General features: G+C 49.4%; 1 protein-coding gene across 4 annotated transcripts in view; it reads left to right on the top strand.

The window, feature by feature from the left end:
- The window catches only part of NFASC (neurofascin), a 193343-nt gene extending 174474 nt beyond the window's left edge, over positions 1-18869 (top strand). For all 4 annotated transcript variants that reach the window (XM_077157529.1, XM_077157531.1, XM_077157532.1 and 1 more), the window contains 3 exons: positions 6528-6659; positions 8759-8828; positions 12259-18869. In XM_077157529.1, coding sequence (XP_077013644.1) covers positions 6528-6659; positions 8759-8828; positions 12259-12490 — 434 coding nt within the window. In that variant the 3' untranslated portion in view covers positions 12491-18869. The remainder of the gene's footprint in view (positions 1-6527; positions 6660-8758; positions 8829-12258) is intronic.
- Positions 18870-27835: the final 8966 nt, after the last annotated feature.

The raw sequence follows: 27835 nt of genomic DNA on the forward strand, positions 1-27835 counted from the left end.
GGTTCCAAAGTTTCTCTACTGGTAGGAGTAGCTAGAAGTCTCGAAACTACCAGGGCACTTGTTTATTGCAGTGTTTGTGTTTATCTTTAGTATCAACCAGTCATGCTGCCAAGAGATCTGTATGCTAAGCTCTGGAACAGAGGATGAGGGTTGAGGAAAAGAGATTGAGAGATAAAAGGACCAGTCCATGACCCCTGGGATGGCCCAGTCCAATCAGGTTATTAGCATCACAGTAAAAACAACAGCAACAATGATTTCTGTGAACTGAATGGTGACTTGAATATCCTCACTCTTCCTGGGCTTGTCCTGGAGAGGCTAATCCTGAGGGCTTGCATCTTGGGAGCCGTTGCTCATCAGTATAAGTGTTTCCACCCCACCCTTCTAGCCTGGTCCCTCCTGGTCTGGGCAGCCTGCCCTCCTTCCTTTGTCTGCCTGCCCTGCACATTTCCATGCCATCAAGACTCAGGGAGTCTGAGAGTCCGGCTGCCTGCTTGGGCCTGCTGCAGGCTGACCAGGCCAACTCAGGCAGGATGTCTGTGTAAGTGGCCAGGCTTATCCTGTTACAAGGGGAGTCAGGCAAGGGGTCTGGACAATTGATCGAGCAGAGCAGGTGGCTGGACTCTGTCTCACTCAGCTGGTGTCCCAAGCTGTCATTAACTGGTGTGTGCATTTGATTTTATTTTGTTACAAACCTGAGTCCAGTACACAGCAGGAAACAAAGATGAGGATGGAGTTCCATCCTAGGTGGCACTGCAAAACCCAGTGCAGCCCGCTTTCAAAGTTTGACTTCAAGATGCACAGACTCTGAGGAAGGAGGTGAGGGCTGGGGAAAGGAATCCAGAGACAAAGGGCCAGATCCTGCCCCAGGAATGACCTAATCTAATGCACATTATTCAACATTGAGCACCCCCCGACCCCCCAAAAAACCACCACCAACAATAATTACTGACGTAAACCTCTAAACATTGTCTTAAATATTCATTTCTCTTTTCTACACTTGGTCTAGGAAGACTGGTCCTGATCGCTTGCTTTCACGGTGACTGAAGCAGTTTCCCAGACCCTCCAGTGCAAGTTGGGGTGGGCAGGCTTGTGACCCGAGTATATTTCTTCACTTATCTGACAGGCTAGTTGGAGATTACTGTGTGCAAACAACATAAGGAAAGAAAATATTTTTCACTTTCTAGAGTATGAATGAGAGTGTATTTTATATCCTTAGAAAATATACACTCTGCTTCCTAGGGTAGACGCCAGAGCCAAGTCCACACCCATTCAATTCCTCTAATCCCAGCATCTAATCAACACAAAAGTTTGTGAACATTTCAGGACCCCCACCACTAGTCACTTAAGCAACCACAGACCATCACTTTATTCCACAGACTCGAACATGCTACAATTGTTCAGGAAGGAAATGGAAGGAAACCACTAGGAATACTAACAGGCACTCTGATCCTCACCAGAAAGATCCCACATGAAAAGTTAATCACCCCCTTCAAGCTTTTGAGGCCAAAGAGACCCCAAAGGCCACAGTCATATAACCCTGGACTCCAAATGACCCATCAGCTCCTCTATCCTGGGGTTGGATGGGACAAGGCAGCAGCATTGTGGATTCTAACTGTAGGCCATCAAGACCGACAGACAACGTGCCATGGACCTCAGGAAAGGGAGGGGTGGGGAAGGGACACTAGGGGGCCTAGCTGCGATCAGCTTTTTTCTGCTGTGTTTAGGAGAAATAGTTGATCCAGGATGGGGCAAGGCAGGAATGGAGATGTATAAAATGATGCTTAAGTGAGAACAGTTAAGTCAAATTGCATTTGACATAAGTCCAACCCTCTTGCATTTGTTAATCCATCTATCCCCATATCTGAAATATAACATTTCTGCAGACTTTAGTGACTGGCCTCTCTTCCATGGCCAAACCAGATTCCTCCCAGATAGAATTTAGGAGTCATTCAGATTGTTTGACTTAAAGGTGTGTTGCCCATTTTTGATGGGGCCAGGGGGAGGGTGTGATGTCGAAAGCATACAAAATATGACCTGTAGTTCAGAACAGGAAACATTTCAGACCTGTGTTTGCCAGGCACACAGGCTCACTGAGAGGGTGTTGTGCTGGATCCCCTATTACTTCTGGCTGAAGGTGGTAAATGTAGCTGCAGCCTGGACTTTGAAGGTTGATATTATTGAGTCCATTAGCAATCTTGAAACGAATTTAACAGATCAATTAAATATTGTGTGGCAGCCAGATGTAATCACCCTGGAGCCTTATGAAAATGTTTTCCCCTCAGTCCATGCCGTGGGGTCATGTTGTAAATGAGATCATCATGCCCTAGATTTCTTCTGATTTTAAGAGACTAAGCCATTTTGATGGGATCTGGTTGAACCCATCTTATCCCAGATCCCACTTTGTTTTGAACAGCATTGTGACCAACATCTGCATCCACACTTCATAGAAATTTCTTTGACCTTTTCAGTAAAAATTGTATGAAGGTAACATTTGAACTTCACATAGTGCTGTCAGGTATGGTATGGGGAGCTCTGCTGATTTCTTAAGTTGTGCATGTTGCCACTTTGCTCTGCAATTGTAACTTTCTCTTCCAAGAGAAGAAGGCTCTTGGAGTCGTTTGTCAGTATAAAGAACAAAAATAAGAAAGATTGTGGTGCAAACAAGTTGCTGTGTATAAACAGCAACTTCTCTGGGAGAGGTGGGAGTATCTGTGGGAGTGATTCCTACATCTCAGTGACCAAATGTGGTGCAGAGTCAAGCCACTATACATGAGATCCCCAGCTGGTATAAGGGGACAAAATTACAGAGGTGCCCCATGTTAACCAAGTTGTATTGAGGTATAATTGACCCGCTAACCAATAAGTAATAGCTGGGTACTAATTATGTGGCTGGTATAGGAGGCACAAAAAGATCCCCTGTCCTCTAGACATGAATAGTATAATCAGAAGTTAGGACCCAGGAAAGAGAACAATTAAAGATGGAGTTATATGGAATAATCTGTAGTGAGATCCGAGTTCAGAGATTGGTGTGAGCTGAAGCAATCAGATTCATGGAGGAGGGGTGGAATGTGGGGAGGTGGAGAGCATGAAGGCCAGTAGTCTCAGCTGTGTTGTTAGGGGTGGGAAGCCCATCAGTTGAAGACATTGTTGAATTTCAAACAGATGGACCATCTAAAGAGAACTGTCATGAGGAATCCCAGGGCTAACAGTTACAGAATTGATTGGAGGGTCAATGAGAGATGAATAAATGGACTGCAGTTAGGCTGTTGGGACTGGAGGGCAAGTGAAAGGGTAGATTTGGGAGAGATCCATTCAAAGAGGTAGTTGAAGGGCTCAGAATAGAGCGGCTTAAAGTTCAGCTCATTGGGGGTGAAGAAAGGAGTGGTTGGCAGGAACAGGAGAAAATGGAAAATGAAGGAGTTTACCTCTAAAAAGGATAGTGCATGAGCTAGAGCTGAAAGTGTAGCAGGTTCCTCAAAGGTTTCTGTTTTACGATGCAGTGAATCTCAATGTGCTTGACAGAAGAAGGGCAGGGGTTGGTAAGGAGGAAGAAACTGGAAATGCATCCTTATAGGAATGAAGGATTCCAGGAAAGGGGAGCATTGGGTTACACATACAAGGGAGGAATGGCTTCAGTGCAACAAGAGGAGAGCCCTACCTCTGACACAGAGGAAAGGGGTCCTAGTAGAGGCTGAGAGGCTTCAGTGATCTCCAGAGTGTCCATGAAGTAGGTGAGGTCAACCACTGACATGGGGAGAGAGAGTGGGATGGAGGAGCAGCTGTGGACTAACAGCTGTGGATTTGTCTGGAGGGACAATGAGAGATGAATAAAAGGACAGTCCAGCAGCAGCAAATATCCGTTCAAGTTATGATGTTGTGAACTTGTAAACCTCTGGGTGTCCCAACTCTGCATCTTCCTCCAGCAGGGCTCAATGACAAGCACAAAAAGTGCAGTAGTTGCCAAAGAAATCTCCAGCTGGGATCTGAGTTTGAGTGCTGGAATGGGTGAGGCATAAAGAAGGAGGACAGTGGGAAGTTCAAGGTAAGCAGAGGACCCTCAGATCAAGAGACAGTGTCTGGATGTACCGAAGGGAAGAAGTCACATGTTCACTCACTGGGCAAGCGTGAATTGAATACCTCCTCTCTGCCAGGCTTCACTCCCAGTTTATGATAGTAAACCCAGCAGGGCCCCTACTTCACTGAGCTCACCTACTTGGGGGAGGCACTAGAGTAAGCAGTAAAGAGCACATACTCTGGGACCAGACTGTCTGGGTTCACATTCCAACATGATATCTTCTATCTCTGTGATCATGAGCAAATTACTTTACCTCTCTGTGCCTCAGTTTCCTTGTAAAACAGGGCAGTAATAAAACCTACCTCATGGGGTTGTTATAAGAATTAAATTAGATAATGTGTGGATAAATACCTAGATCAGAATCTGGTTCATAGGAAGTACTTATAGAGTATGAACTATTAGTAATAGTAATATGTCAAGTGGTTATAAGTGCTATGAAAAAGATGAGAGATGGAGAGTGGCTAGGTGGGGAAGAAGGGAAGCAGCCTTTGCTTTAGCTGGAAAGGTCCCAGAAGGCCTTTCTGAGAAAGTGGCATTTGCTGGAGTGGCCTGTTGAAGATCTGCGGCAGTTGGGGGCGCTGTGGGGAGGTGCGTGTGTGTGCTTGTGTGGCTTTGCTTTCCCAGGCAGAAAGGCCAACAGATAAAAGGCCCTGTGGCAGGAATGAGAGTGGCCAGTGTAACTGGAACAGAGACGGTGAGGAGAAAGTAGTGGGAGGTGGGAATAGAGAAGTGGGCAGCCAGCTCTGATGCTGCCTAGCAGACCAATATAGGGAATGTAGATTTTTTTTTTCCCAATAAGTATGGGAAGGCTTGGAGGTTGAGGCATGGAAGTGATTTGTTCTGGCTTGGGGTTTGGGGAAGATCACATCTGTTTGGAGAATGGACTACAGGAAGCAGGAGTGGAAGCAGGGATGTGACTTTTCCCTAGATCATGCATAGTTCAGGGTAATCACAAGCCAAGTTCTTCTGGAACTCAACTCCTTTTCAGCCCAGGGCTGCCTAGCACTGAGCAAGGAAGCACTTATTCGTTCAGTCTTCACTTACTGAGGTCTTTCTCAGTACAACGACCTTGCCTAGACCCTGGAAAGGCTATAAAGATGTTTTCTGCCCCCAAGAAGAACAGAGAGTGGAATTGTTGTGACCAGATACCTGCCCTACGAAATGGCACATGAAAAAGAGCCTGGAGCACGTGAAACCGTGGAGTTTCCCATGCTGTCCCTTATGCTCCTCCCCGGGAAGAGGCTCAGTGTCATGGCTCTGGCTGCTCAAGCTCTTGGGGATTCACACTGTCACCTCTGTTGCTGGCTGTCCCAGCCATCTCTCTGGGCTGGGCTTGCTCCTGGTTGCTTTGGGTCTGTGCCAGTCCTCTGATCTTCCTCTCCTCCTTGTTTCGGTTTCCATGATGGCTGCATTTCAGCAGGTATCACTTTTGTTCTCCAGTCCATAGAAAGGAAAAGGGTAAGTGGGTCCCGATCACCACACCCACTCTCCCAATCCCTAACCCTAACCATTGGATCAAGGACCTTTAGATGACTCCTGAACCCCCATTCTTGAAGCTCATCCACAAACCCCTCTAGTCACGAAGGGGTCTGCCAACTTTACGATACATCTCTACACATGTAGTTGTGAACATGGGTTCCTGCCAGACCAGGGCAGAGAGGGACTCATGGCATAGGTGGAAGTCAGCTAATCACAGATTGCTGGGGACCTCCACATATGGAAGTGACATGAAATGAGCTGAAGGTACTGCCTTAGCCCCAACTTCATGGCCTGCCCATTTAGGAGTGCTGATACCAGCATAGTTTTTGCCGTCACAGAGTGCATAGTCCAGTAGGGGAGATATGAAAAAGCACAGGCATCCTGGACCTCCACAATTCCCTGGACCTAGGCCCATGCCTAGGGCCCAAAACCTGGTCAGCCTTGGGCCGTGCTGGTGGGCAGCGATGCTGAGCTGTGCCCGTGCATGCCCGTGGAGGCGTTCTTGTGATGGGATTTTGCAGTGTGCCCACTGCCCTCATTCCCTAAGGGGTAGCATGTAGGCTCCTGTTTCTTCATCCTGGGCTCATGGGGAATCATACTTGCCTTGCAAATCCCTGGCCTTCCTTCAGACTCTCCTCAATCCCCATCAGGCTGTGACTCACTGGTTTGCAAGAATGCCGAGCCTCGTCCTAGGAAGCCGTCCCCTCCCTAAAGGACCTGCTCAGCCTACCGCTTCTTATTCTGCTACGTGTACCCCTTTCCTTTGCCTCTTTTCTGATCATTTGACCTTGGCTCCTGAATTATTTTCTCTTTGTCCCTTTAAGTGGGGTCATTTGGCCAGAGGGCTGCTAGGTGGTAGCTTTGGGCTCCAGGAGAAATAGATCTTTGAAAGAACTGAAAGTCTTCCCATACCTCTCCCTCCTCACCTCCCATGTGAAATCGCTCACGTGTGTGCCTCTGGCCCTTCCTGCAGCTTACACCAACAACCAGGCGGACATCGCCACCCAGGGCTGGTTCATCGGGCTCATGTGCGCCATTGCTCTCCTCGTTCTGATCCTGCTCATTGTCTGTTTCATCAAGAGGAGCCGAGGCGGGAAGTACCCAGGTACAGTGCGCGTGAGCCCAAGGGTCTCTGTTCTCTCACTCAGGCTGATCCTTGCTGAGCTTGGAAGCCTGACCCTCTTGCCTGTTCTGTGCATCTTAGAGCTGCCAGAAAGCAGTTGAGTTCATTAAGTTCGCCTGGGGTAGGACGATAGAGCAGTCCAGGCAGCCCTAGAGAGGAGAGGGAAGGAACCCTGGCTCCTATTAATAATGACCTTCCCACCCCTTGACTTGCCACCCCATCTGCTCAGTAAATTGGCCTTTTTCAGCCTGAATCTCATTAGAATCCAGCGTCCCAAGGATAGAAGTTGGGAGCGAGGCGTTTCCTCTAACCATGTCAGAGAGAATGGGGTAAACAGGAGTCTGAACACAAGGAGACACCCATAGAATCTACAAAGATGGGCTCTTGGCATGATTAGGGTGAGCACCTTTAGCCGAGGGTCAGGAATCCAGTGGAGGAGCCTGTAGGACCTATGGGATGACACAAACAGGGACCCCCGTTGGCCCTCCAAGGGCCGTGGGCTTTCCTAGAATCCCAGTGAGGCATTTCTCTTCTTTCAGCCTCAGAATCCTCTAGCATAGACAAAGCAAGGTCAAGGACAAGGACCTCTGGCATTCTTGTTTCTGGAAATATTGATTGTTTTTCAAATAGGAATGAGAGAACCAGCTGTCTGAAATGGGGTGGTGGGTTCTTGGCAGAGACAGGATAATGGATGAGCCTGAAAGTGAAAACCCTGCTGGATGACAAAATGAAATTGCTTCCTGCCCTCCAGAGCACCCCCCACCAAGCACACCCCCCTCCCCAAGTGCCCACTTCTCCCTATCTCTATAAGCAAGTGCTCCCCCAGGATCCCTCCAAAACTCAAAAGGAGTAGAAGGAAGAGAAGATTCTATTTTGTTTCCTTCCCTCTGCCCAAGTACCCTCAGACCCTAGAATTCTAAGGAGTTATGCCTTTAATTTAAGTGAGGGAGGTCAGGAAATTATAATTCTTAGTTGGTGAGTGATGTTTTTCTTTCGTTTTGTTTTGCGGGGTTCGGTTGTTTTTCTTCTTTAAAAGAGAAAGACAAAGTTAGGAGAAGACTGTCTGACAGTAAGACCCAGGGGGGTGCCCACTGAGTCCATCCTCCTGTTCCAGGCAGAACTGAGGCCCCTGTAGAACTCATCAAATAAATTTTGAGATTTCCTTTGCCCGTTCAGAAAGTGTCCCATTCCAGAAAGTTCTTTTTCAATGCTGACTTCCCTTTCTCCAGCTACTGGGTAAGCCTATGTTACATTAGAAAGATGAATGAACTGGAGGCATGAGGACTGGGTTCTCATCTTCATTCTTGTCTTTATTCAGTCAATAATTAGTCATTCTTAGCCTCCCAAGATCTCAGTTTCCCTCACTTAAAATAGGGTGATTATCCTGCCTTCTGCCTCAGAAGAGGTACAGAAAGGGTCATTTATGTAAGTATCAGCTGTGTATTAGGCTCTGTGCTGGGGACTGGGGATACCAGGAGAAAAGCTGATCTCTCCTTCAAGGATATTTCAGCCGGCACAGAGGGGACAATCCAGTACAACACAGAGCCTGTAGTGGATGTATTCTCAAGTTACAGAGGTGGAATAAGAAAGGGAGGCGTGCAAATAAGTGAGGCCACAGACGTGTATGGGGTGCCTCCTCTGGCCAGGGCACAGCTAGGAGCTTTGAAGAAACATGCAGTCACCTGTGCGTAACAGGTGAAAAACTGGCATTCTGTTATGCACATAAGAATGGTACACAATAAATATAATATGGAACAGAAAAGAAAGGAGCAAACAATGTACTGTTGGGCTTTGGTGAAGGAAGGGATGACATCCATTTGGTGTTTGGAGAGGATTTCCTGGAGAGGTGGGCAGAAGCCCAGGTAGTTTCATTAGGCAAAGGAGAGGGAAGGAGGAGAAACAACAGAAGCATCATGACTTGGAAAATAAGATCAAGGGAGGCATCAACAGTGCCTTAAAAAAGAGAGAGTAACATTGAACCCAGGACTGGGTCCTCTGGCTCCACTGTCAGGGCTGTAGAGAGCAGGGGGTATAACATCTCAGTCATCACATCTGTGTCTTTGCTTCCCTTATGGACCAAGTGCGAGAAAAGAAGGATGTTCCTCTTGGCCCCGAAGACCCCAAAGAAGAAGATGGCTCCTTTGATTATAGGTATGTGATCCCCTTCCTCTCCTGCCCAGATGCGGCCTCCCCTCTGTCAGGTGGGCATCCTCACTGCCCCTGCAGTGGCCTCCCCTCCTCCAGCTGGCCCATCTCTCAGAGCAGCTCAGCTTGGTGGAGAGGCCACTGCGAAGGTGTCCTCGCCTCCTTGCCTATTCCCTCTGCCTCACTGACATGACTGGGCAAAGGAGAGTTTGCTCCGAGACCTGCTCATCCAGATGGTTCCCAGCCAGACTGCACTCACAGTAGACACTGCCTCAGCTCCACATACATTCGATGGACTGCATTCCATCATTCAACTGCACAACTCCAATTTATTGCGCTCCTCAAATGTATGTTTCCAACTTTTTACACTGGAAATCTCTCTTGTTGTTCAAGGAGCTCAACTCTTAGGCTTCGCCTCTGCCCATACCCCATCCCTAATCCTGGAGACAGTGACTCAAGGAGGCTGGGAGGAAGAAAGAAGTTTGGACCATTTCCCTATGATCCTAAGTGACACCTCTGAGCTCTGACTGCCTGAGTAGGCCTTGGACTTCGTCCAGTCCAGTGGTCTTGTTCCCCAGAGGAGAGGAATGAGGCCCAGACCAGGAAGTGGCTTGCCCAAGACTTTGTTCATGCACACCACTCGGTGAGCTGGCACAGAGCGGGCAGGTCAGGGGCCTGACTTCCAGGCTAGTGCCGGCGTGCCACATCCATGTCCCTCTCCCTTCTGGATGAGCCTTTGTGTCTGGGTGGAACAAAGTTCCTGGCCCATTTTAATGGGAGGTATCTGTTGAGTTAGAGAATGAGGCAGGGCCGGTCATGGAGGTCTCCCTCCCAGACCAAGTCAGGTGGGAGGAAGTGCCTTGGCCCAAACCTTCCTTCCCCATCCCCACACTGCTATTGTCCCAGATCCAGGTCATCTCTATCCTCTTCTGACCCCTGTTTTCTCTTGGTCCTCTGCCACTCCAGCCATCAGCAGCCTGGCAAACAGGACCCCATCAATGAGCCATTGGAGCCGCTGCCCACACAGGAGCCCACTTGGTGGTTTTATGGACCCTGTCCATCCCTTCAGCCCGGCGTCCCCATGAGCCTCCCCAAAGGGAGCATAAGAGGTGCTCTGCTCTCCATTCCTGGCTGTCCTCAGCCACCCCCAGGGTCCCAGTCCCCACTAGCTGAACTGAAACACCAGTTCCGAAGGCCATGGGGCTTTCTCTGCCTCACACCCCCAGGGCAGCCACAGAGGAATGAGGCTTTTCCTTGAGAGGCTGCTTCCTCACATGCCTCTCCTCCCCCAAGCACCAAAACCGTGGGGTAAAAACACTTTCCTCCTCCCGCCAGACATTGAGGCTGAATATACATAGACAGGAGCATGGACATGTGCCAGAACACACACACACACACACACACACACACACACACAGAGGAGGCACACACATCTGCTTAGGTTTAGGAGATTCTGCAGGATCCATCCTAGAGCCTCCACTTGGTTGAATCCAAGAGTCCTAAAGTGGGAAAAGGCTGAAATAAGTTTCTAGCGGGTCAGGGCTAGGGGCAACAAGGAGGGTGGTTCACCTTGACTCTACCCTGGCCAAGCCGCTTACCCCCTCCCTGATGGGCTCTCTTTGCTTCTTTCTTGTCTATCCTTGAAAATCAGACATTTATCTTGAAGGTCTCTTCCAAGGTGGGCTGACAGTCCACTAACCATGCCAGTTTCCTTCAAGCCTCCCATGAGAACTCTTCTTTCCAAACCTAGCTCCTCCTTTCCCTTTCAAGAACCTAACACCCTAAAGACCCTTCTCCTTTCCGGTCACCCACACAGGCCCTCCTTATCCTCAGGGTGCATTTAGCTTAGGGGCCAGGAACTAGGGCAGGAATTCCCTGAATCAGATAGACAGTCCTTATGCCCTGCAGGTGAGGTAGAGAAGGAGATACATGTCACAGCTGAGTGGGGAGCCTGGCAATCAGAATCTGTCAGTTCCCAAAGGGCAAGTTCCACCTCCCTGCACAAACTGAATGCAGCACTGGGGGCCCGCTTCCCTCCCTATGGTTGCCACTCCCACAGAGAGCGCAGTCAGGCCGCGTTATTGGGGCTGTGTTCACTCAGTTATGGGGGAGTCGGCTATAGTTTTCCATCTCCTAAAGCAGTGCCTGCCTCTGGCTCTTGCTCACAGCCCTTGCCACCAGCTGTCTTTGTCTGCACTACTGTTAGAAGAACACACTGCCCACTGCGATGGCAACTCAGCTGGTTGTTTGCCTCTTCCCCGGGGTGGACCGGGTGTCTTCTGGGGTCAGGGGAGGGGGCAGGGCGTGTCTTCTCTGATCACCTGGCACTGCTGTGGTCCAGCCTGTCAGGACCTGGCTTCCCACTGCTGGCCCGCCGACTGTCCCTGCCCCTGCCCCTGTCTTGGAGCTCCTCTCACCTCTGAAGTGCGACCAGCAGCCCCTGGTCCCCCCTCTGAACCTAAAGGACACACAGCTTTCCAGCCAGGGAATGAGATGTGGTGCCGAGCAGACCTCAGGCCCCCAGCAGTCCTGCTCCCACAGAGGCCCAGCAGATAGCCTGCCTGGGTGTCCACTCCCAGAGGGTGGAGGCAACGTGGACCCCCAGCCTGCCCAGTTCTCCACCACCGGGGCCTAAGGACAGGCTTAGGGAGCTGGGCAGGAGCCTATGGGCCTTGCCAGGCTTTTTCATAAGTTTGCTGGCCTCATGAATTTATTTGCATACCCTTCACTCCCCCACCCTCACACTGTTTCTCTTTTGTACATGCTCTTGCTAAACCAGAAGCAACAGCATCTGTTTGTAAATAAGTCAGATATCTTAAAGAAACCCCAGCACAAAGAAGTGAGAGGCAGGGAGAATTATTTCTTCAAGGCCCAGACCCTTGCATTTCGTCACTGGCAGAGCCTTTCCCTGGAGTGTCACAGACCATGGGAGGCTAAAGCAGTCCCAGCCCCTCATGATGGGGAGACTGAGACCCAATAAGAAGAAAGGGCTTTCCTAAGGTCAAAAACCACATCCTGAGTGCATAGATGCACTCAGGATGAGAACCCCAGTTTCCTGACTCCCCATCATTGACTCTTCCATCCATGTGGTCCCGAGCGGCAGCCCAGCCACCCAGTGGGATGACTGTCCTCTGCCCCACACACCACAGAGAGTAGCTGAGTCTCATGGAGAAAGGCCTAGACCAAGGGCTGCCGCCGCACCTCTGCATCAACTAGCCATGTCATCTTGGAGAAGATGCTTGTCCTCTCTAGGCCTTAATTTCCCTTCCATAAACTGGCTGGACAGGAGAGGACTGGACTAGGTGCTCTCTAAGGTCCCTTCCTCTCTGAGCTGTGCAGCGCTTGTACTTGCAGGAGGCAGGCTGCGCTGTCCCACCCTGCCTGGGCTTGGGCTGAGCCAAACCCTACCCCTGATTTTGTGTCTCTCTCTGACCAGTGATGAGGACAACAAGCCCCTGCAGGGCAGCCAGACGTCCCTGGATGGAACCATCAAGCAGCAAGAGAGTGATGACAGCCTGGTGGACTATGGTGAGGGTGGTGAGGGGCAGTTCAATGAGGATGGCTCCTTCATCGGCCAGTACACAGTCAAAAAGGACAAGGAGGAGACAGAAGGCAATGAAAGCTCAGAGGCCACATCACCCGTCAACGCCATCTATTCTCTGGCCTAGCAGAGCCCACCAGGCACAGCTACTACTTTGCAAGTTGGAGGAGGGGAGAAGGGGGGACAAAGCCACTGCAGACCAACCACAAAACCACCACCACCTTCAGGGACAAGGGCACAATATGGGGTCTGCCAAGCTTTGAGGACCAGCGACCACCCAGCCAACCATAAGCCCCCTCCTGATGACCCTACCCACACCCCTGGGGGGGGCCATCAGCACAGCAGAGCCAGAGCCATGGCTAAGCTCAGCTGGAGGGACCCAGAGCCCATGCTCAGCTCCACAGCCACCCTGAGCATTTCCCCACCCTCCCCTGACCTCGGCATACATGCTCACCAATTTCCTTAGCATTGGTACCCTTCATTGTCTATATTTTTGCTTTGTGCATCCTGCCCTCCAGACCCTATATTTCCATTTTCTTTTCCTTTTGGAAAAGTGTCCCTGGAAAAGAAAGAATAGTTGGATTCTCCCCCGGGAAACTGGAAAGATGGGCAGAAAGGACTGATGAGTAACGGAACATATAGAGAAGCTGTAGTATTCAACTGCTGCTGGGCCAATGCATCTCCGACGGATGCCTTTCTCGCCACATGCCTCCCCTTCTCCCAACCCGTCTGCCTCAGCCTTGTTGGTTGCTGAGCTGCGCTTGGCTCCTTTCTGGAAAATGACAGTATTTTTGTCAGGGAGAGGGTGGGCAGGCCTTCTTCCCTCTCTCTGGTTCAGTTAGGGGGTGGGTTTACTTCTTGCTCCCAGCTCTTACCCTGCCCCTTCCTCCAGTGTATCCGAGACGTGAGCTGCGCTGACTCTGCAGACGTCTGAGGGAGCAGGAGTGGGTGCTGAGGGCAAAGGACTTCAGCTCCAGTGACTGTGTAGCTTGAGCAGGAGTGAATCGGGGGTCTGGTCCCTGAGCTGTGCTCACCTCTAGAGAGAGAATAAGAAGGCTTTGGGATTGGACTTCCTTCCTCCTCATTGATGAGACCCCGATGGAAGAGAGAGGACCACACCCACTGAGTCCAAAACAGAGGGCACCTCCCCACCCCACCCACCAGGCCAGGGGCCTATGCTGATACCCTCAAGAAGATGAACCCTGTGATATAAAAAAGCTTTGCTGGTGTATTTGGGGGGTGTAAAGCACTGCTCCCTTTCATCTCTAGCACAGCAGATATTATCTCCTTTGTCAATTCAGGATGTTGAAACTCATGTTTTATACAGTGTGTGGATGGGGACGTGCTGCTCCCAAGACTGAATCCGTCTGTCCTTTTGTTGGGGTATTCCATGACCCAGAGGCAATTCTGCACAAACAGTGTTGTAATGCCTCAGCCTGGGGATGACTCAATGTTCCTCGTATGCCTTATGCAGCTCTGATCTGTCCCTGGAGTTCCCAAGTTCCCAGCCCCCTCCTTGCAAGCCTTGAAGCCTCCAGAGATGTCTTTCTCAAGGAGAATGGGGCGGCCTATGCAAGCATCACAGCAGAACCAGAAGCAGCCATGCATGCCCTGCAACCTGTGGCCCCCAAAGGGAGACACTCACAGTCCTACAGTTCTCAGAGACCGAAGGTGCTGCCTTCATCCTCCCCACCTAATCCATTTTTTAAACCAAAGGTACCTAGCCTCAGAGAAAGAGAGAGAGAGATCTTGAGCCTAAGTGTGTAACCCTTAGATGTTTCTGCAGCTAGAGTCAGTTTCAGGAGGGTGAAGCTGGCCCTGGTAATGGACCACCTGACACAGGTACAACCTCTGGTTGGAGCCTCCAGCTGCTTGCCAGGGGGCCCGGCAGGAGCAGGGCTGTGTCCTTCTAAGACTTTATCAAAGCTCCATTTGCCATGTGTTTAATCCACAAAGGTATTAGCAATGCTTGCACCACTTAATAATCATTCAGTTGAAGGATGAGCCCATAGACACACACACTCCATCTGCAGGTAAGGGGCTTTAACCTAGAGCTGAGCAAATTATGTCAATGGAACCTGAGAGTGAGTAGTTGTCTTCGGCCAAGCAATGGCAGGCCCAGCAGCAGGCTGCAGACTGGAAGCCTGAGGGAAGCTCTCTCGTGATGAAAGGGAACAGGGTAAATAGCAGGGGTTGGGGAGCAAGCTCAGGGGTCCTCTCACCTGGGTTTCCTCCAATACCTGCCTGGAGGCAGCTGGACATTTCTACAGTCCAGGCCTGCTGTCCCAGATAGGAATGTTGGGGAAGTGTGCCAGGGAGCTGATTTAAAGGATTGGCCTTTCTGGAAAATACCCTGGTCTGTGCAGAAGAGTTGGTTTCTCAGGCACTCATTCCACGTGCACCATATGGGCTAGTGAACTCATCACACTGAAACAGGATCTTAGGGCAGGGAGGGGCTGTTAGATGCCATTGTCCCCATCCCCCTGCCTCTAAGAGAGTCTGCTGGACTAATTGATGCTGGGCAAAAGCCTCTTCTATCTTTAAGAGTCTTGGGGAGGGCAGGACATGGTGGCTCAGCAGGCAGAGTTCTCGCCTGCCATGCCAGAGAGCCCGGACTCAATTCCCGGTGCCTGCCTATGAAAAAAAAAAGTCTTGGGAAGAGGTCAATCCTCAGACTATCTTGTTCCTCATTCCAGTGTTCTGCTAGTCTCTGTAGCATCCTCTTTCATATATGAAGACGATGCTATTAGCCCCTCCAAGGGCTGTTGTGCTGTTAACTGTGAGTGCTGAGAGCTGTTCATTCCACATCTCCCTGCTTCCACCATGCAATTGCAGCTCTTCACGCAGGAGCAAATCTGAGGCTCAAGAACTAAGTTTTCCCTAAGCAAAGATGGTGGGTGCTTAGAGAAATCAAACTCAGCTGCATGGACATGCAGGAAAAAGGAAGCAGCCCCTTCCAGAAAAAGGAAAGTCCACTTTGTGGGGAGCCCATGCTTGTCCACCACACTCAGCTGGAAAGCAGTATTGTCCAGCATTCCCTGCCAGCTTGGTCTCTCCTGCAACCGCCCCAAAACATACCAATAATGAGGCAAGGAATGGGTGTTGGCACTGCTGCTTCGGCCTGTCTGGCTGGGGGAAGAGGTGGAGGTTACCTTGCAGTGACTCTGGAAGTTCATTGACCATGCTGCAGTCCCATCTATTGTGCTTGAGCTCATTTGTCTATTCATTCATTCTGCAAATACTTTGTGAGCATCTGGTCTGAGCCATACCCTGAGCCAGGCACGAGGGATACTAAGAGTGAAGTGTGGCCCCTGCTCTCCTGGGACTTACAGCCTTGGAACTGAGACTTGGCGCACAGGGGTGCTGTGTTGTGGCCACTCTGCTCTCTCAGGGCTTAAGCCTCTGATGGCTCCAATCTTGAAGGGAAAGGCTTCAGAGGGAGACCCTGGTTTGTCTGGCTGACAGGGCTGAGCAGAATAGAACTGCCAAGGGCCAGAGGGTGGGTCAAGGACTGAGGAAGGGTCCTACTTCCTGAACCCTCTTTACTCTGTCCCCTGTCTGTATTTTGGTGCCTCTGTCTCTCCCGTTCAGTCCCTCCTTTGAATACTTCTCCCCACAGAGGGGCCTGGGACCACTTCAGGAGCGGAAGAGCACATCACTACAGGGTCAAGGGAGAACTACATCCCACCTTGCCTGGGTTTAGTGGACGGACCCATTTTTCTCTACTTTGCTTTGGAGGAGATAGTTGAGTTTAAGCTCATCTGTCTCCTTTGCCCTGAGAAATCAGAGGCATCTTGTCCACTCCCTTCCTGGCAAGTGTCAAGGTGTGGCAAAGCAAGCATATGTCCAGGTGTCAGGGGGTGTCAATATCGGCCCACCTCTGTGAGAGGCATCTTCATCCTGGGCCCAGATATGGCTTTCATATTTTCCCCAGACACAGTCAGCCTAGGAAAGGGGGTAGAAAGAGATTTAAGGATGTTAGTGCAGTTTCCAGCTAAGGGAGAACCTTTCCTGCCCACACCCAGCATAAAAGTACATGTGTGTGCACACACACGGGTGCACACACGGAAACACACAGCAGACTGCAGCCCAGCACTTTTGGGGGTCACATTCCAGATGATTGCACTGTCTTGGAGGGTATAGGTCCATACCCAGGCCCACTTGAGATGAGTTGCAAAGGACAGCATGTGGGTGTGGTGCTCAACCCAGGCGGGAAAGAGGCCGCCCAGGTTGGGGACCCTATTTGGGTGATTCTTGTAGGTAGAACCTAAGAAGAAAGAGTCTGATCCAAAAGAAGAGGGAAGCTTTCCTCCCAGAAATAGTATAGGCGGTGACCCTCTAAGCCTCTTTCCAGAGCCCATGAGAGCAGGGGAAATTCTTAGGGCATCTCACACAGCCCATTTGATGGAAATAGTAGAGATTTAACACACTGTTGCCATCATCTTTGTAAGGCTGCTTCACCAAAAGTGAAGAGATGAAACTCCTTGGGCCTTCTGTCTGCCATGACTGGTGCCAGGGCCTCTCTTCTCAGTGGGAGGGCAGCTGCTTCCTGCAGTGCCACACAAGCACCCACTGCTCCCCACTCGTCCGACGCCTTGGAGTGAAATGGCCCAGTCACTGCTCCAGACAGCCCCTGCCAAACACACACACACCCACTGCTGTGGTCAGGGCCACAGTTAGATCCACTAGGTCTAAGGTCACTCTCTAACCAAGTGGGGGATTCTCGTTGAGCTGTGCTTGGAGTAGCATGTAGGAGCTCCCTGATTAATATGGAAAATCATGGAGAGGAGTCAAAGCAATGAAGCCAAGAGTTGGAAGTGTCAGTAGGACACTCAGTGCCCTGAGAGACATTGGCAAGTCCAGCTAGAGGCCAGTTCCCAGGAAGTCCCCTCCCTTGTACCAGTGTGGGTGTCCCCAGGTGACTTCAAGCCAGTATCTTTGGTTGACCTCATCCTGCACAGTCCAAGCCTTGGCTGTGCTTTTTCCTCCTCCTCCTAAGACAGGTTCAGGGAAGAAGGGGACGGAAGACAACCAATCAGGAAAGCCGGGAGACCCCACCAAACAGTATCTCGAGCCACACCCAAAACCATTGCTCTTCTTATTGATATATTAGTATTACACAGATGCTCCATAATGTTATGGATGGAATTGAAGTAGCTACAAAGGTTTAGAACAAAATCAGATTTCAGCACGGGATGGAAGTGAAATGCACAGTACTGAGTGAAATGACTCATCACAAAGACAAAGAGATGAAAACCCAAGATGGTTAAGGGAATTGCCCAAGATTAAGCAGCTAGTAAATGGTTAAGTTAGGGCTTGAACTTGAACCTTCTGACTCTCTGTCCAGTGTTCTGTCCTCTCACCACAGCTGCCACCTTTAAAACAAAGGTATTACTTAAGCTCTGTCCTGCTGGTTGATGCTCTTGTACCTCTTTACCACTTTTCCTCCCACATCCTCTGCACACTCCACAAAGGAAAGACAAAAGGGATTTTTCTGAGTCCAAGATCAGTTAGTCTGTGACAGCCTGTGGGTAACCCAGCCATGTAGTTAAGGGCAGGCCCAGGCCAGTAGACTAGAATGATGAGCTGATTGGTGTTTGTTACTGTGAAATCTAGACTGTGCCCATTAGAATGGTGTCTCTTGCTTTGTAACACATTGGTCCTTGGCATGTATTCCTCAGAAGTGAGGGCATGGAGGGGCATGGAGGGGTCTGCCCGTCCTCTGCCCTTGACCACAAGGTGCTGAAGGGTGGTGGGACCTCTTAAAGCTCTGCCACCCTGGGATTTTGGCAGATGTAAAGACTTCATATAAGCAATAAACACAAAAATCTGGGAGAAGAAATCCAGAATTTTGTACACTACTCTGTTTCTTTTTCGAAAAACAATACAAATCCGATACCCCCACCCTGCTCTTATTTCTGAGTCCCAAATGAAATGTCCTCAGTCAGTGTTTTCCCTCTGCCCAGCTCCCTAGCTCTTTGCCAACTTATTCGCCCTCCTCTCGAGCTGAGCATCAGTCGCCTGTGACACGGCTGCCTCCTGTCCTGGTCCCACCCCCAAACCAAGCTGGACCCCGGAGGACCTCTTCCCCTGCCCCACCATTCCAGTTTGTCCTTTTTTAGTGGGAAATGCTTCCCATTGTCTCCATCCCTTCCCACCTATCCACACACCCGCAGAGTGGTCTCATCTTTTTTTCATCAGTTAAATATTTAACTTTCAATGGCAGACCTTGTTTTAACCCCTCTCACATGGTGTCCTTTCCTTTTTGCGAGTTATTTTGCATTAACCAACTTTGTCGGCGACAGATGCACATTTGAGGGTGTCACGTGCAACCTTCAACAGGGAAGACTTCTGGGCTTGGAGGACCGCCTAATAGTCGGGCTTATAAACTGACTGCATGAGCAACGAAAAGGCCAAATTATTCAGAATTTTTTTTTTTTGAATCACTGTAAAAAAACTGATTTTTTTTGTATAGAGAACACTAAACGTATAATAAAAATTGTTCAAAACGGACTCTGGCTACTTGATTTGCTCATTTTCCTTGGTTTAATTGGTGGGGAGGGGTGCCAGGGGTTTAATGAGTTAAAGGATTTTTCGTGAACAGCAGACAACATACATTTACAGAGTTCTGAGATGCCAGTGCCATTTGTAAATAAGTAGTACCCTAGAAAGTGCTATCGCACAATTTGTGTTTTAAACAGAGGAATGACTGCTGTAGGAATATTTACAGCCATGCAGACCCGTCCCATGATTCAATGCAGTTGCATGTGCACGTACATGCCATTTTTAAGGAGCAAGTTGGGGATGATGGAAGGAAGAGAGAAATGTGCAATGGAGAGTTCTGTCTCCTGGGCCTCCTCTTTAATTGTATTTTTTTTTTTTTTGTATACTATGACATATATACAAAGCAATGAAAGAAAAAAGCAATTATTTTCAAAGCACTCTTCAACAGGTAGTTACAGGACAGATCCCAGAGTTTACCATGGGCTATCATTCCATCACCTTAAATGTTTCCTTCTAGCTGCCCCAGAACTCTAGAGGCTAGAAGGAATTTTTCTTTTTATCATCACAGTCTACTTTTTTCTTTTTTTGTGAAGAATAGCATATAGGAAAAAGCAACAAATTTCAAAGCACATCACAATTTGTTGTAGAACAGATTTCAGAGTTTGGTATGGGTTACAATACTGCAATTTTAGGTTTTTACTTCTAGCTGCTGTAAGATACTAGAGACTAAAAGAAATATCAGTATAATGATTCAGCAGTCATACTCATTTGTTAAACCCTACCTTCTCTGTACAATTTCACCATCACTTTTGATCTTTCTATCCCACTCTTTAGGGGTATTTGGGCTCTAGCCATTCGAACTTTTTCATGTTGGAAGGAGCTGTCAGTAATATGAGGTAAGGAGATGGAACGAGCTGATGTTCTGGAGAGGCTGGGCCCTCTAGGTTTCAGGACTTATCTGGTCCAGGGACCCATCTGGAGGTTGTAGGTTTCTGGAAAGTTACCCTAGTGCATGGAACCTTTGTAGAGTCTTATATATTGCCCTAGATGTTCCTTATGATTGGCTGGAATGGTTTTGGTTGGGGTTTCACAAGTTATGATAGGTAACAATGTCTAACTGAAGCTTGCATAAGAGTTACCTCCAGAGTAGCTTCTCAATTCTATTTGAACTCTCAGCTACTAATGCTTTATGAGTTACACTTCTTTCCCCCCTTTTGGTCAGGATGGCATTGTTGATCCCACAGTGCCAGGGCCAGGCTCATCCTTGGGTGCCATTTCCCATACCGCCAGGGAGACTTTCATTCCTGGATGACACGTCCCAGGTAGAGGGGAGGTCTCACTTGCAGAGTTGGTCTTAGAGAGAGAGAGGTCCTGGGCCCTCTCTTTCTGTACTCCTTGCTCTTAAGTGGGAGAACACAAACATATGCCCAACATTGTGCTTGGCACAGAAAAGCCATTTCATGTCATAGAAAGAATAAATAAAACTGCTTACCGCAAACACAAAGCCCTCTCAATAGATACAAAAGAATATGAATCAACAACCAAGTAAGGAAGAAAAAGCAGAGAGGGCTGTGCTCATGGAGGAGCAATACTTAACTCCTGCTGTGCCTGCCTCCCTCCCTCTCTTCTTTCCTTCCTTCTTGAAAGTAATGGGATATAAGGGCAAAGGGATTTCTCTGGAAATGCAGACCTAATTTTCTTGGACAAAGAACCACTAAGTAACCGTACAATCCACCTGTATTTACTCTTCCTTTGAAGGTCCTCAGAACAGATCATTGGTTTGAGAGGTTATTGCTTCGTTACAGTAAGGCAGGACCTTATTTCCAGGTCTGGTTTTTGCTGAATTGTTGGGTAAATTGTTGAGTATGTCACACCGCACATCTGACCCTCCCGGTTCACCCTTAGAAATATGAAAGAGATCTTTTCTCATCACTGTCAATTCACAGGTCATCTCTGAAATTCATCCCTCATGTCCATTTGCACTGCCCCACCCTTAATCCAAGCCCTTGTGGCCTGAATTGACAGCTTCCTTGCTGCGTGCCTTGTTCACTCCCACCCTTGAAACTCGAGCAAGAGAAATCTTCTAAATATAAACATGATCCTGTCATGTCCTTACTTGAAATCTTCAATTACTACAATAGGATAAATCTTAACTCCTTTGGCTTGGCATGCTAGACCCTTTGTGATCTGACCCTGACCTCTCCAACCTCGTTTTCACCACTCCCCATATGTACCCTAAATTCTAGCCATAACAAGCTATTTCCAGCTCCCTCTGACACGTCACGATTTCTCACATTTCCCAGCTTTGGCAATTCAATTCTACTCAAAAACATGCATTAATTACCTACTCCATGCAAACTAACGGCATAAGGTAAGTAACATAGAGTTTCAGTCTTCAGGGCATTCAGACTGTTATGGGAGAAGCAAAGGCGGTATTACAGGGTCCTGGGCAAAGGGCTCAATAAATGTGGGTTTGGTGAATGAATTACTGCTCAAAGATGTATCTGCTTGAAACACCCTCCTCTCCACTCTCCACTCTCCACCACCGCCACCTCCACCCCCCTTTCCAGATAATTCATAATTACCAGAGTTGAAGCTCACAACCAGACTTTGGAACACCTGCTTCCAGGCTCTTTCCTCTTTTTTTTGCTTTAAGCCCTTCTGACCCCGTTTCTCCCCCAGACCATTCCTCCTGGGCCCTTCCAAGGCAGCTGTGGTCTCTGCATCAGTGCACACATCTTTATCACTCAACTCAGGAGCCACCTTCTCAGGAAGTCTTCCCTGATGGCACTTCCCACACAAGCACCACCATTGCACAATCTAGAGCCCCACTCTGTACCCCAGAGTACCTGTTTTATGTCTCTCGGAGGGTTTTAGCATATGACATTTATTTTTCTGGTTCCTTTACTAAACTGTGAACATCTTGAGGGGAGGGGAGCATGTTTTTTTTAGCTCTGTATCCACAGCCGAGTGCCTGACACACGACAAATGCCTACTGAAGGACAGAATGAATGAATAAATGAATGAGACAGCTGATCCTTTGAAAGAAAAGGCTTAGTGAATACAGGTTTTTTGTATCATTCTCTTTGACTTGGATATAACATTTGGGGATGGCGAGGGCTTGTACAGCCCAACTTTAGAATAAGAGCCTCACTCATGAGAATAGAATGGAGAGATGAGGCAGGCATCTTGTTTGAAAAAAGCGAACCTTAATTTAACTGAGGCCAGACAACAAAGCACTGCCTCTCTTTAGAGCCCCAGAGACCCCCGGAATATCTATCATCTCTGTCTCCTGAAGGCTGCACCTCCCAGCCCATTAGAAATGCTAATCTCCAGCTTGGAGTTGGATTAACTAACCCAGTGGGAGGGGACAAGTCATCTTCCAATTTTTATTAAGAGTGAAAGCTGTACCCCCTCTTGCCCCCAAGAGACTGGAATCAGGGAATTCGTTATAGCCCCTCTCATCAAGAGAGTCTCCACTGTTCAACACTATATTAGTTGAAGGAAGGCAGAGGGAGTGGGGAGGCCCATTTCAAAACCTCCCCTCCCCACTTAATGCATCAGAGCCCATTTGTTTGATGTCAGTTCCTGCTGGAACATGGACCGGGCAGTGAGCCTCAGAGCAATTTGGAGCCACAGCTGCGGCCCAACAGACCAGTCCCCACCCCCCGCTCCCACCCCTACGCCAGAATTTGCTGCTGATTAGTTCCAGATACCCCTGCAGAGAAGTATGGCTTTGTGTGGACGGGGGCTCTGCTGAGTCTGGTAGAGTCCACCAACAGAACCTCAGCCCAGGCTTGGGTCTACTAAGAACTCACATTGCCCATGCTGAGTCCAAACAAGAATTCTTCACAGCTCAGCCTCCCATGTGAGGCCGCAATAGAAAGCAAGCTATGGCTGGAGGACAGGGGAGTATTTTACACTGAAATCAACACATCCACAGTATTACATATTATATATTTAAAATCCCAAAAGCCTTCTAAAAATGAATCCTATTCAGTGGAGAGTCCCTGATTTGTTGAACTACAGGGTTGATCTGGGGAGGAGTTTGCAGATAGCAAGCTGGGGAGAGTCCTGCATAAAAGAAGGGGAAGATTTTGCAACTCCAGGACCGTACAAGGAGGAGCAGAGATGGGAGAAGAAAGATTAAAGTGGTAGTTCTCAAAGTGTGGGTCCTGGACCAGCAATACCATAATCTAAGCACCTGAAGAAATGCACATTCCCAGGCCCCACCCACCCAGACCTGTTGAATCAGAAACTCTTGGAGTGGGGTCCAGCCGTCTGTGTTCTAACAAGACCTCTAAGCAATCGTGATGTAGGCTGAAGTTTGAGGACTGCTAGATTGGAAAGCTACAAAGAGAAAGCCAAGCATTCTGGGATATGACTCTGCCCCATGACCCCCAAATTGTCAGTCCAGTCTACCCAATTCATGAAATTGCTTCTTGTGGATTTTTAACGCAAACTGGCAGAAGTGCTGAGTTTTCGATCCAGAATAATGCAGGATGAAGCAGAGACACATGAGAATGTAGGGGTCAGGGCGAAAGTCCCCAGAAATTAGCAAAAATTGTGGGAAGGTCTTTGACTTCCCACACCATAGAATTGGCAAGGAACTGGACCGTTTATACTTAGATGCTGAAGAGCCAAAGAGGCACAAGGTGATATTTGGGTCACAGTACCTTTATGCTAAATGACTGTAAGAGAGAAGGGGAGCTAGAATTTGACAACTACCGTCTAAGGCACCGAGCTGGGATGCTTTTTGCAAATTATCTCATAAAACCTGCACACCTGCCCTTGAGCCAAGTAGCTTTAAATCCTGCTATAGATGAGAAACCTGTGGCTCCAAATGGTTCAGTCATTTGCCCAAGGTAAAGTGGCAAAGCCAGAACTAGTTGCCAGTTCTGTCTGACTCTGAAACCTAAGCTCTTACTACAGTGCTTGGATATGAATGGACATATCTATGAAGAATTAGCCCTGGAGCCTGTTCTTCAAGAGAATCATGCCAGAGCAGGCCCTCACAGCTCCTCAGCGTGATCCACCAATGATTCTCCCTCTTCCGTTCTGCTCTCCTGGAGATGCGAGCTCCTGATTCTCTGGGATGCCCAGGAGGAGGGTGTGGAGGTAGCACATGTTGTGTGAGGAGGGGACGGTGAAGCAGTAGTTGTTCCCCCTTCTCCAAGTCTGCCTTCAGGACAGAGTAAGAGCCAGGACGCTTCAGACGTATGCCTCAATTGATTGTAATCATAGTTACTTCCTGGGTTGTTGCGCGGATTAAATCAGTTAAAGTATGTAAAGTTCTAAGAACAGTATCTTGTACATAATAAGCACTATATAACAATTTATTAAATTAAAGTAAATGAATAAATCACATTCCGTCTCACCTGCCTATCAGAATGTTCTCCCAGCCTCTGCTCCTTCCTTCAAAAATCCTCCCCATCCTTCAAGGCAAGCTTGAATCCCACCTCTCAAAACCATCGTGGCTGGCATGGCTATCTCTCTCCTAGATGATTTTCTGGGTCTTCCTGAGGCAGGCCATAAGTATATGTTGACTAATCCTTGGAACCCAGTGCTCCCTGCAGGGTAATCAGGTCCCATTCATATTCAATCTTTCTAGACAATAGTATTTACTGCCCGGCTAGTGGTCTGGTCTGTGTGGTATTGATGAATGGGGGCAGGGTGGGCAGTATCTGTCTTCCTAAAAGCAAATTTACCAGGTTCCAAGTGGCTGGATGCAAGAGCCAGTGATGAGCATTGAAAGCTAGATGTTCATACCATAGCCCCATTAATTAACTTTCCCAAAGTCCCCTAAGTGCTCTTGTCCATTTTAAAGCCCAGAACCCCTCTCTCATTCATTAGAAAGGTGTGTCTGTCTTGCATTTCCCTCGCTCCTGCCCCCTCCAGCTCCAGCCTGACTGTTAGAGCACAGGCCTCTACCACCAAACACCCATAATGACAGAAGAGCGTGAGGTTAAACGTCCAGAGGCTTGGGCTTGTTTCAAGAAAGAGTGAGCACAGGACTCAGCCGATGTCCCTTTCCGGAGCAATCTCAGCACAGGTGAGGCTAGCAGCATTGGTCCAGATGGAATTGGTTCTACTTATCATCTAAGAGTCATTTGAAATTAGGAGCCCTCCCAGGGCTTAGGACAGGAGAAATAACCTCTTCCACAGAGCAGGCATAAGATTCGGGGTTCTTTCCTTCTCAACACGGGGAACACCTTTTTTGTCCCCAAGGAAAATCATTTGGCAAAGATCATTCTCAGTCCAGTCAGCTAGAAAGTACAGGGAGTTAAAATTTGCCATTCTTCTCCCTACCTAAGACCCTTCCATGAAAAACAAAACTCAAAGTAAGTAACCAACAAAAAAGGTCCTTCTTTCTGCACCACGGCATCGGCCTCTTTCCCAAAGTTTTCTGCTGGGATGTGCCCAAATGTGGCAGCTGAAGCCCAGGTCACAGGCTAACTGCAGGGGAGAGAACACGGGCTGGGCTGGACATGCCCTGGGGACAGAGAGGCAGCATTTACTAGGCGGAGTCCCCGGAGAAGCCCCTGTCCCCTCTAGATTGTGGAGCCACTGAATGTCCGGGCTGGAGCGAACCCTGGTCCACTGCCCTCGTTTTACAGGTTCCCCACACCAAGTGCTAAATCCCAAATTGGCTCCCCCACCACCTGGCAAATGCACGACTCCCTCCCTTCCATATGAGTGAATACATCCTCATCCTCGGGGAAAGCAGACTCAAATTTCAAATTGTGGCAAGCCAGACTGCATTTTAAAAGACTGAGGGTTTTTCTGGAGAAACACACACACATTTACAAATCTACTCATTTCAAAGCCAAATAGGAATAGTTTGGGATTTTTAACTGCCTGAGTCTGCTAAGGCAGACAGCTGTGAGCAACCATGCTGGGGTGAGGCAGTTGGGGACAGAGAGGGACAGCTTGGTAGCTCTTGGGACATCCTAAACTGAGGAATCAGTAGGTGTAACTTCAGCTCCCAGAAGCAGGCTGAGCCCAGACCTGGACGGACGGAGCCTCAACTGCCTCTTTCCTCGCTCTCCTTCACCCCTTCCCGTTTCCAATGCTCCAGCCCCTCTCAGAGCCGTCAACCACACTCTCGTGGGTCCATCAGTGGCTTTTAACGGAGCCCCCGGCTTTCATCCTATTAGTGAGCCGGGGAGTAATTATGACTTCATTAGCCAAATAGGTTCTTGGTTCAGAGACTCCTCCCCCACAAAACAAAACACACACCCGCTTCCCTTCATCTGAAGTCTGCCCCCTGAGGCCCCCAGCTAACAATGTAGCAGGCTCCAGGGAAACCCAGCAGGAAAGGGGGAAGAAGCCAGGGACGGCTGGCCAATGGGAGCCCCCTGCCCTCCATCGCAACGCATCTGTCGGCTGTCCCCTCCCCCCCCAAACGCCTGGAGGTCTTTGACAGGGAGAAGGATGGCCCTCAAGCAAATGAGGGCCATGACCCTTTGCATCTGTCTGCTGCAAACCACCCCCTGGCCCTGCACACCCTTCCAGTCGTGGGCGGAACCGAGGGCCCCTCACTTCCCAGAGGGATGAGCATGCTCCTCATCTGGGAGTACTCTCTGGGCCCGTGGGCAGGGCCCTGCAGTGTGTCGGGGACCCCGCCCCCACTACTGGCCCTACACTTCGGCAGCTGCAGCTCCAGAGGCAAGGAAGCGGTGGGTTGGCCAAACCAGGACAAAACTGTGCCCCTGGACCATCTGGCTGGGGGACATTAAGGGGTCCTGACATCTGGGAGAGATTCCACAACTCCCTCTGAGCACTTTCAGACATCTCACGCCTCTGTTTTAGAAAGTTTTCTTTGGATCTAAATTAACTCCACATTGCAATTAAAACCATTCCCACATGGGAAAATGCTTATCGTCCTTCTCTTTTTCTAATTCTTTTAATAGGTTTTAGGAACATAGAGTCCAAACCCCCTGCCTCTGAACAGGAACCAGCTAACCTACTTTGCCCCATGCCTTTCTTAGTTACTCCCAGCCATGCTGCGTTAACCTCCCGCCTCTCCCAGAAGGCCCCAGGAAGCATGCAGGAGAGGCCACACCAGCTCCAGCCACTACCATGGCTCACCCCCCACAGGCAAAAGGTGCGGGCTCCCTGCAGACCCTCAGATGCACGCCTCTTTGTCCACACAACTTCCAAAGAGAGCTGTTTGCTTCTTTGGGGTGAGGGGGATTGGGCCTTTGCAATGACAGCTGGTGAATTCTCATTCCTGCTGAGGGCCCAGAGGCAGGGGGATAGATGAGATGACCTTCAGCCAGCCCTGCAGATTATCAGATGCCAAGCTATGTGCAGCCTTGACTCTGGCTCCAATCTGACCCTATTCTGCCCCTAAGATGGACGGCTTGGCCTCTGCCCTCCCTACCCCCACCCACAACACACAACCTGCCCAGAGGCCAGGCAGGAGGACCCCTACTCCCTGCCCTTCAACACAAGGATGTCCCCCAGAGGCCAGCCCAGCTGTACACACTGCGCCTCTGCTTGTGTTCCCTGAAAGCAACCGTCCTTTTGTTAATTCTGCAATTTCCCAAAGTGCCAGCAGCATCTCATCTGACAGTCACAGCATCTGTTCCTCTCACTCTCCAGAAGGTCGGGTGGGAGCAGTGCCAGCCCCTTCCCTGAGGCTCCTCTAGCTTCGTGCTCCTTCCTTCAGCTTTTAGGCACCCTGCTCTCGTGGTTCCCTGTGAGCACCTCCAGTTCCCACTCTGCAACCCTGGCCGCTGGCACCCCTCCTTCTAGCCATGGCTGGCAGGGGCACACGATAACTTACTCCCCTTTCACAGTCAAGTCACCTGCCCAAGTGGATGGGTAGTTGTCCTCTTCTTGAGAACTGCAGGGAAAGAGGCTGTTCCTCTATTTGAGGCCTGCCCAGAAGCCCCTGGCAAATGGAGGAGCTATAGGGTGCAATATAATGGAAAGCCTCAGGCTAGGGCCTCCGTACCCACAG

Source organism: Tamandua tetradactyla, chromosome 4, assembly GCF_023851605.1.
Source record: "Tamandua tetradactyla isolate mTamTet1 chromosome 4, mTamTet1.pri, whole genome shotgun sequence".
NCBI lineage: Eukaryota > Metazoa > Chordata > Mammalia > Pilosa > Myrmecophagidae > Tamandua > Tamandua tetradactyla.